This window comes from Gopherus flavomarginatus, chromosome 4, assembly GCF_025201925.1.
Source record: "Gopherus flavomarginatus isolate rGopFla2 chromosome 4, rGopFla2.mat.asm, whole genome shotgun sequence".
NCBI classification, from domain to species: Eukaryota; Metazoa; Chordata; order Testudines; family Testudinidae; genus Gopherus; species Gopherus flavomarginatus.
In genome coordinates, this window is record NC_066620.1 from 211,573,556 (window position 1) to 211,583,389 (window position 9,834).

The 9,834-nt window shown below is 47.6% G+C and overlaps 1 protein-coding gene across 1 annotated transcript in view; it reads left to right on the top strand.

Annotated features, from left to right (window-relative positions):
* The window catches only part of PNOC (prepronociceptin), a 39,635-nt gene extending 34,828 nt beyond the window's left edge, over nucleotides 1–4,807 (top strand). The window contains exon 3 of the mRNA XM_050948939.1: nucleotides 1,617–4,807. Coding sequence (XP_050804896.1) covers nucleotides 1,617–2,183 — 567 coding nt within the window. The 3' untranslated portion in view covers nucleotides 2,184–4,807. The remainder of the gene's footprint in view (nucleotides 1–1,616) is intronic.
* Nucleotides 4,808–9,834: the final 5,027 nt, after the last annotated feature.

The following is a 9,834-nucleotide window of genomic DNA, read 5'->3' on the forward strand; positions in this document are numbered from 1 at the left end:
TTGTGTGGGGTGTTGTTCATGTGTAGGCAGAACACACAGAAACTGAGAACAGACAGAACAAAGAAAAAGCTCAGGTGAGCATAGTGTAACCCTGGAAAAAGCTAGAGTGCACACAGCTCCTTTTTTTCCATGGTTCCTACTGCATTTGGGGAAGCAGGACCTCGTACATTCCTTGTAAATAAACAAGATTGCATCAAAGCTAAACACCAGACTCCATCAATTTCTACTTCCAGCTAGAACATCCCCAGGACCTAGGGTGACTAGACAGCAAGTGTGAAAGACAGGGGCTGGGGGTTAGCAGGTGCCTATATAAGACAATCCCCCAAATATCAGGACTATCCCTATAAAATTGGGATATCTGGTCACTCTATTATGGCCCCAAAATGTAACTAGTTGCTCAGGTCAAAAAAGAAGCAATACTAGGTCATGGGCCTCCCCAGCTAGGACAAAGTCAGGCCATTCCTCTGATGTGCAGAACTCCATGCATACCAAAGGGTACATCCAGACTACCCTCCATGTAGCAATCGATTTATCGGGGATCGCTATATCGTGTCTCATCTAGACGCGATATATCGATCCCCGAACATGTTCCCTGTCGACTCCGGAACTCCACCAGAGTGAGTGGCAGTAGCGGAGTCGACGAGGGAGCCACGGCTGTCGATCCCGTGCCATGAGGACGGGAGGTAAATCAGAATAAGATACGTCGACTTCAGCTACGGTATTCCCATAACTGAAGTTGCATATCTTACATCAACACCCCCTCCTAGTGTAAACCAGGCCAAAGATAGCTCTGCCTGCAAGACAGGGAATTAGCATAATTACTTGCTTCAATTAATCCTTATTCTGTGCGGCCCTTTTCAAACATCTTGGGATTATTGGTTCCCTAGCCGTTTAGGCAGAATCCTGGAAAGACTCTGTGCTGCCTTTGCCAGATCTGTACGATGTCTACAGCTATTAATTGTTGGCTAACAAACAGCCAAGTTGGGAAACCAAGTGTAACACTGACAGACCTTGGTTGGTGGCCGCTGGGATTGAATCTAGGACCTCTGGAGCTAAAAGCACAAGCTTCTACTGCATGAGCGAAAAGCCATACGGCTGTTAGCGGGCTCATTAATCTCTCTCTCTTTCTCTAAGTGGTCTCCGTGCCACTAGATGGGACAGAACACTACACCCAGGAGGTGCGTGGGCTACATACTTCCCCTAGCTGAGGAAGCGTGTCGCAAGCTTCAGAGACTTCCCAGCTGAAATCCCAGACAAGCCGCCATTTGTAACACTGATGGACCCTGGTCACAGGATCGAACTGGGACTTCTGCTAAATGCATGAGCCTTTACTGCATGAGCTAAAAGCCACAGGGCTGTTAGCTAAGGCTGTAGAGCAGGCTCATTAATCTCTCTCTCTTTTTCTAAGTGGTCTCAGTGCCACTAGATGGGACAGAACACCACACCCAGAAGGTTACACAAGCTCACATTGGTGAGCAGTTGTCACTGAGGGCTTAAGCTGGCCTTGAAGCAGAGCACAGACCTTGTACTAGTGTTCTGCAGGAAGTTACTTCCACTCGCTGGAGAAAAGGCTCAATGGCCGATTGAAAGCCGCTTTGTTTTGCTCCTCTCTGCAGGTCTGTATCATGGAGTGTGAAGGAAAGGCCTTTTCGAGTACCACCTGGGAGCTTTGCACCAAAGTGGCTGGGAAGTCTTCCATACAGGTGAGCGCTGACAGCCTGGAAGAAGATTCCTACCAGCCCTTAGAGATGGACGATAGTGGCCTGTTCAGAGGTAGCCGGAAGCACTTCAATGACCTCACCAAAGTAGTGGATCTTAGCAAAATGGAAGGCGAGAAGAGAGTTTCCAAGGTGAGCAGCCTGATCCGCCAGCGGGAGGTGGATGAGGGTGTCAGCAATGGTAGTGAGACCCCGCTGGGTGACTTCCAAGAGCAGCCCAAGGATATTTCCAAGCGGCTCGGTGGCTTCCTCAAAGGAAAGTACAGTTACAGGCAGGTGCTGGAGCCCACCATGCAGGGGGTGCAGAAGCGGTACGGGGGCTTCATCGGGGTCAGGAAGTCAGCCCGGAAGTGGAACAACCAGAAGAGGTTTAGCGAGTTCTTGAAGCAGTACCTGGGCATGTCACCGCGCTCCAGCGAGTATGATAGCTTAACCAATGACCTGAATGAACAGAACGAGATCTAACGGGAAACTCTGTTTCATGTCACTGACACATAGTGAATCGGTATAAGTCTGCCATGGCCAAAGAAGTCAACCCCTTCCCTGATCCCAAAGAGCCTGTGTTAGGAATGGTTCACCAGACACAACCGGATTCATTGCTGCTCAGAGTCAAGGGGGGGAAGCCGCATGGTGGTTGTTTCTGAATCATTCAATGTATTTATTAATTCTTCTACATTTTCATGGCACTTTTGAAGGCAAATACAAGACAACTGTCCCTGCCCTGATCTTACAGTCTAGGTTTACTAGAATGGGAATTTACTTATGAGGAAAGAGAGAGAGAATCAGTCAGGTTTCTCTTTTCACATTCAAAATGGATTTCCAAGTGTTTTGGTTCCTTAGGATATGTCTACGCTGCAATTAAACACTTGTGGCTGGCCTTTGCCAGCGTACTCAGACTCATGGGGCTCAGGCTAAGGAGTTGTTTAATTGCATGGACTCGGGCTGCAGCTTGAGCGCTGGGACCTTCCCACCTCGCAGGGTCCTAAAGCCCGAGTTGAACGCCTACACTGCAATTAAACTGCCCGTTAGGCTGAGCCCCGTGAGCCTGAGTCAGCTGGCACAGGCCAGCAGCCGGGTTTTAATTGCAGCGTAGATGTACCCTAAGTCTCACAGGGCTACATGAGCAACTCAAAGCTCCACTAACTACACGGTCCATAAACTTATGGGGCCTGTGACTCATTACCACCAAGGTAGTCACCCTCCAGAGCAGCCAAGGGAAATCCCATGGCCATCCCTCTCTACCTGGGACCAGCATGCCCTGGTGGACACAATGTCTAGCCCAACAAGATGGAGTCATGTCACTCTTTCCTTCTTCAACTTGGGCTTTTGCTTTTTAAAATGTAGCCCTTCTAAACCTAACACTCGTCCTGCTCTCCCTGCTTCACATGAGGAGCTTTGTTTGTTTTTTTTAAATGCATTTTCTTCAGGTTAAACGTGCTGGATTAACATCCCTGGAGGCTAATCAACTACAAAACAAGTATGCCATGGGCCAGCAGGAGTGCAAGTCTGATGGCCGCCATACCACAAACTGAATCAGGGACATCCTGAGCGTGAAAGCATGAGCTGCTACAGCTCGAGCTAAAGAGCCAGGCTCTGTAGCTCTGGCTGCGATACTCTGTCTGCAGCCCAGGCATAAACAGGGACCTGTAATATACATTCCCCAGTGGTTACAGAAACTTCACTACACACTGCCACACCATCATGCCTGAGCCTGCCCTGGCAGCAGAGAGGGAGTTGATTCCCAATATCCATTCATTCCCTGAGCTCTCTTCTGAGACTTAACCCATGCCAGAAAGCTCCAGATACACTCCAGCTGTAACCTTGGCAGAGGACAGGGTTAGAACATGGTCATCCCATAGCCCAGGTTCAATATGGATAAAGCTGCAGTGTAGATGGGACCTATTTGTGTCCCAACACCAGGTTAACACCTTGGACTGATTAAGGGTTTATCCCAGTGACAGGGACATGGTTACTACAATTTTTATCTGTGTTGTAACCACAGCCCCCCAAGTAGACCCCTCTGTTCCATTAGGAATCCAGAGAAAACCTTTCCTTTCTTCATGAGATCACCTCACTCCTGCCCTCCTTCCTCAATCAAGCTGGCAACCCCCCTTAGTCTTTGACTTTATCCAGACGCTGCAGCGTCACTTACAAGATGAACCCCCATGCTCACAGCTGGAGAGGAAAGAGAACTCTGACACCAGAACCAGTTTTGTGGGCTAGGAGGATTATTCTAGAGTCAGAGGATTGATTGTGAACCTGCACCACCTGGAGGAGAGTTAGGGCATATCTACACAACAGCTGCACAATTACAGCGCAGGGTTTCAAAGTAAAAAGGGGGCCTCTTTAGAGCTGGAGGTGAAAGAGCCATGGTAGGACAGAGGGAGGGAACTGTACACAATTAGAGATTCCAAAATACTCGGCTCTCATGAAACAAACGAGAGCTCACAGACACACTGGGAACAGGAGAGCCACGAGCTGGCAGCTTCAGCAGAGACCAAGGGGTGTTTGGGCCATGGGAAATGAGCTTTCCATTAGATTCCCAATCTACCACTCCAGGACAGAATCGAGGCACTTTGGGAGTGGGTAATATATGATCAAAGAGAGAGTGGGCATTGCCACTGCCTGTACTGCACCTGCTCTGTGGTTAAAGAGGACGACAGTCTCCAGGACTGCTGATCCAGCACCAATTTCACTGCCCTTTCAAAAAAAAAAAATTAACAAAGCAGCTTAATGGTCCCCTTCACTGTGCGTAAATACAGACTCATTTGTAAGAATAGTGCTTCAGTTTGTCCTTAGAAATATCCTTTGGATAAAATATCTCATATACATCTATAAAGCATCCAACTCATTCTGGTGGATCCCAAAGCACTTCAGACTCTTATTCAGGAATCACTTTATCCACTACCTCAATGCAGTTACCTCTGTGGTGGGGCATGAAAGCTGTGTAACAGTCAGGGGTGGCTCTAGACATTTTGCAGCCCAAAGCATGGCGGCATGCCGCGGGAGGCGCTCTGCTGGTCACTGGTCCCGCGGCTCCGGTGGACCTCCCACAGGCGTGCCTGCGGAGGGTCCGCTGGTCCCGCGGCTCCACCACGCCTGCAGGAGGTCCACCGGAGCCGCGGGACCAGCAGACTCTCTGCAGGTACGCCTGTGGGAGGTCCACCGGAGCCACCTGCCGCCCTCCCGGCGACCGGCAGAGCGCCCCCCGTGGCATGCTGCCCCAAGCACGCGCTTGGTGTGCTGGGGCCTGGAGCCAGCCCTGGTAACATTACAGTTTAACAGCACAATAACTGTTAAAAACAGGATGTAAAGAAGGCTGCATCCATCTGCAACTGGATTGTGAATTTATTGGAGCAAAGGACTATGGGTAGTACCACAGGTGGAGGAACCACGTTTTACAAAAAAGAGTTAACATTTGATTGGTCACTGAAAATCCCAAATTAGATCTGGGGGTCTGGAATTTCAACAGAATTTTTTTTTTCATTCCCCTGTAAAAAAATAATCCAAGTTATTTTATAATAGCAAGAAGCCATTCCAAGTGGTGATACTATGTAAGGATATTTAAAATGATACTCCTGTTATGGCCTCTGTGTCTCGAATACCTGCTGGCTCTGTTTTCAGCTCCACTATTGACTCACTCTGAGACTGCGGGCAATTGCGACTCCTCTTTATGCCTCAGTTTCCCCCTCTGTATAATAGGGGTAATGATCATATTTACCCCCTTACTACTCTGGAGAGTGCACTGAGGTCATTAGAAAACAAGTGCCATTGCAATGCAAAGCGCTGTCATCTCCCTGTCTGAGTACTGGCAGGTGAGATTCCGAGTCCTCCTCCTTCTTCTAAGCATATGTACAACATCCCTAAGGTGGCATGTGACCAGGATTCATCCCCGAATTTGGTCTGCTGGTTGGATCGCAAGCTTCTCTGGCTTGGGCCAGGTACTGACGGAGAGTGGATGAGAATGCTGATCCATGCCCTTCCCCTCCACCCCCCACCCCCTAAGTCCTTTACCCAGCTGGTCATGAATTGCCAGGACACGTCTGGCTAGGAGATCAATATTGCTATTAGAAACGACTGAAATAATGTTAAATAATGCCTTACTGCATGAGTGGACACACATATGGAGTACATTGCTACTCTGTATGAATAAGGGCATCAGAATTTGATCCTACTGTAACTATTTTAATGCATTGCACTTCTCTAGCATTTTCCCCCGGGGGCCACAAAACACTTAACAAATTTTGATCACATTAAGCCTCACATCATTCTTGGATTGTTATAGTTCATTTTACAGATAGAGAAACCAAGGCACAGGGAAGTCACATGACTTGACCAAGGTGATCCAGTCAGCCCAGAGGAATGCTGGGAACAGAGCCCAGATATCCTAACTCCTAGTCCCCTTCTTTAGTTACCAAGTACTTCTCCTTCCATCCCAGTTAAGAGTTGAACTGTTTCCTGCCATGAACACAGGGATCCGTTTACAGTTCAATTCCAGTAAGGTATACAAGGGTTGTCAGAGTCAGCACCAGCCCGTCAGTTAAAGGCTGGTACAGGAAGCAGCAGGGAAACAAGGTTTCCTGGTCAGCATTCCTTGAGGTTTTATAATCACTCTGGGGTTGACTTCTTTGCTCAGCGATACAGCAGTGTCTGTGTTTTCATTATGTCTCTTTCCCATGGCATGTATCTTGTCCTAGCGGCTGTCTCAGTGCTGTCACATTAGAGGGTGTATTTTTGTAACTCCCAGGATGACAAATGGAGCCGTGCCTGCTGCTCGGCCCTATTCTGCCTAACTTGCAGACAAAAGCATGACCAATAAACAGCAAGCCTGGGTCTTACCTGCGTCACTGCCGTTACTGTTTGTAAAAAGAACCAGTTCTTTTTAATTGTTTCATACAAATATTTCTCCATTAAACTTGTACATAGCAAAAAATGATTAATAAATTAGTTTACTATTTCTACTGTATCATTGTGATCAACACAATCACTGGGTCTGGCTTCCTGAGCACCCCACCCACAAACCTCCACATAATAGCACCTCCGTCGCTAAGGCCCGACATTGACGATATAACCAACCCCAAACTGTTCAAAAATCACCAATCAGACCTCAACATAATTATGAGATTAGTTTAAAAATCATGAAATTTTTTAATAAAATAAAACATTCGGGGTTATTTTCCTCAGGGCCTTTAGAGTGCACTTGGGTCCAGATTTTGAAACTTTTCTCTACTGCCACGAGGGTAGAAGTTTGCTTCTTTTTTTTTTTTAAATGAAGGCTGAGAGTCTCACATCATCATGTGATCCAGATAAGGGAGCATTATGAAAAATATTGCTAGACTCATGACAAACTTGTGAGAGTTGCCAACCCTGCATGGAGGAAAGCTGGCTTCCCGTAGGTATGGAAGGAGGAAGAGACCAGTTCCTTCCCACTCTGGTCTCACTTCTAGGGAGGAGATAGCAAGGGAACCTACTTGTGGACCCCACTCTGATCCTGCCTCTGGATGAGGGTCAGAGGATTGTAAGGCAATGAGCATCACCTCCCACTAGTCTCACACCCACAAGGAGAGACAGGGCCAAGTCTTCACAGAACTGTGGAATTCCAAGAAACCATTTGTGCCCCATGCCATGCTTGCATCCACCTCTCCTGGACACAGGCACCAACTTTCCAAAGTGCCAGGGGGTGCTCGACCCCCGACTCTGCCCAGGCTCTCCCTGCCTCCACCCAGACCCCGAGTCGGCACCCACGCTGCAGGAACTTACCAGTGCCTTACCATCCACATCCATTTGTTTGTCTAGTCACTTACACCTTTAGGACCATGAAGGATGTAACTGTAGCCAGCTAATGTGCAGCTTGTAAGTGGAGCTAATGTAAACATAGGCTTGACAGAATTCAATTATTTTTTATAATTTTAACAGATAATATTGATGTTTATTTTTATTTGTTTAGATTTTTATCTATTTAAATGTTCATAGTTGCACAAATTTATGAGGGTGTCACACAACAGGGCAGCGGTCCCCAATTTTTTTAAGTCACCCCCTCATCCCTAATGTAATTTGCCTGCACGCCCTGGGACGTTGTGCCAGGAGCAGGGCCGCAGTCAGGGCCAGGAGCAGGGCCACAGCCTAGGCTGCAGTCAGGAGCCAGGGAACAATGTCAGGGGTGGAGCTGGGGCCGGAGTTGGGGCAGGGTTGTGGCCGGGAGTCGGGGGCCACGGCTGGGAGCCAGGGACCAAGGTTGCAGCCAGGAACTGCAACTGGGGACGGGGCTGCAATGGGAGCCAGGGCTGGAGCACAGCTGGGGGAAGAGTGGTGCAGGGTGGTTCTCACTCCCCAACCTCCCATGAGGGCTGACCCAGACCCCGCTCTGTCCCCCCAAATGTTCCTCCACAACCCACTGGGGGGCGCGCCCTACAGTGTAGGGACCATTGCAATAGGGGGATGAGACAATCATTATTTAATGATAGTAGACACAGATTCAAATACTGTAATTAAAGCTTTATAACCCTTAAAACACAAATTGTAAGATCACATGTCAAAATACACAAAGTAAATATCCTTCAAACTCTGGTAAGTTCTAAAGCCGCATTGTTCTTACTTTGCCTGTCTCGACATTTCAATTATCAATGGAAATATATTTTTACTGGTTTGTACGGACACTGTGAAATCGACATTCATGGATAAAAACTCCAAACCTGTTTATACAAATGAACTAGCTGGCACGCTGTCAGTTTGCGGATACATGCATACACTTTCTTCTGAGTGATACACAATCTTCTATCCATAATGAAAGATACATTTTTTTATTTAGGCAAGAAAACAAAAAGTCTTTGTGCATAGCATGGGGGGTGGGGAGGGAAATTCATCTAGAGCAGCAAAGCCAAGCTACTCCAATGATGAGATCACTGGGGTGGGAGGGTGAGTTGTCTCAGTCTAGATCCTAGTGTCCACATCTCAGACCAGTCTGTATCCTTATTGCAAACCAGGCCAAGTTTGATGGGTGTGATTACTGAATGGCTGTCTCACCTTAGATTAGGGAGGAGATACCTGTGTAATGACCCCTCCATCAGCTTGTACCGTTCATTCTATTTGTATACTAAGGGAGGACCTTCAGCACCACAACACAGACCTCTAACCCTTGAGGTACAGGATTAATTTGATTAGATGGTAGCGGCAGTCAGCTATTTCCCTTCAGCCCAGGACACTACATACACTTTGCCAGTGTGTTTCATCTGTACTACCCACTGCCCTCCTTATGCCTGCCCTTTGGCTAAATAGGGGGCTTCCATCTTCCAACGCCACCAACTCAATGCCTTTAGTCAGCTTCAAATTCACCGGAAGAGACGTTTTAAACCAACTCCCACCATGCAAACTGTTTGGGTGGACAATAATGCAACTGGTTTGCAGCCAGCTAGGACTTCACAGCAGCAACTGTGCTGCAGGCCACGGCTACTCAGAATGTCATGGAGAGAGCAAAGAGAACTGCACAAGCACTAGAAACACCTTACCCAGACAGGTGGGTCTCCACTCCCGCTCCATGCTGAGCTCTCTCTCTCTCTCTCTCTCTCACACACACACACACACACACTTCCCCTTTATTCTTTTGGGCCCAGAGAGGATACACACTTGGCTCCTCAGAAATCTCTCTGCTGCGAAAGGCAGGCAGCGCAAAACAAAATTAAAGTAATGATTAAAAAAGTAGTTGATGCCATCAGAACGCATCTGCAGCGTTTATTAGAAATTGCCTCCTTCAGGCGGAGTATTGGGATAATAATAAAGAGCAGAACCAATTGTGCAACTGACTCCCATCCTGCCTCTGAGCATTCCCTGAACTCATGGCAATTTTCTTTCACTTGCTACTGGAAATTTTTAACCTTCCTAAGAATACTGATGTCCGCTCTGTCCCGCTCCAAGCCATAGACATTCATGTTTGAATGTAAAGCTTGGATTAGATACATAGGTTTCTCAGGAATTTAACCATCTAGGTCATTGTGACTATCACTTTTAACATTAGGGCGGTGATACTCAGACTGGGGCTCAGGAGCCACAAGTGGCTCTTGAATGTCTTCTGCAGCTCTTTGCATCACACGATATTAAAACACTGTGTGATTTAATTATT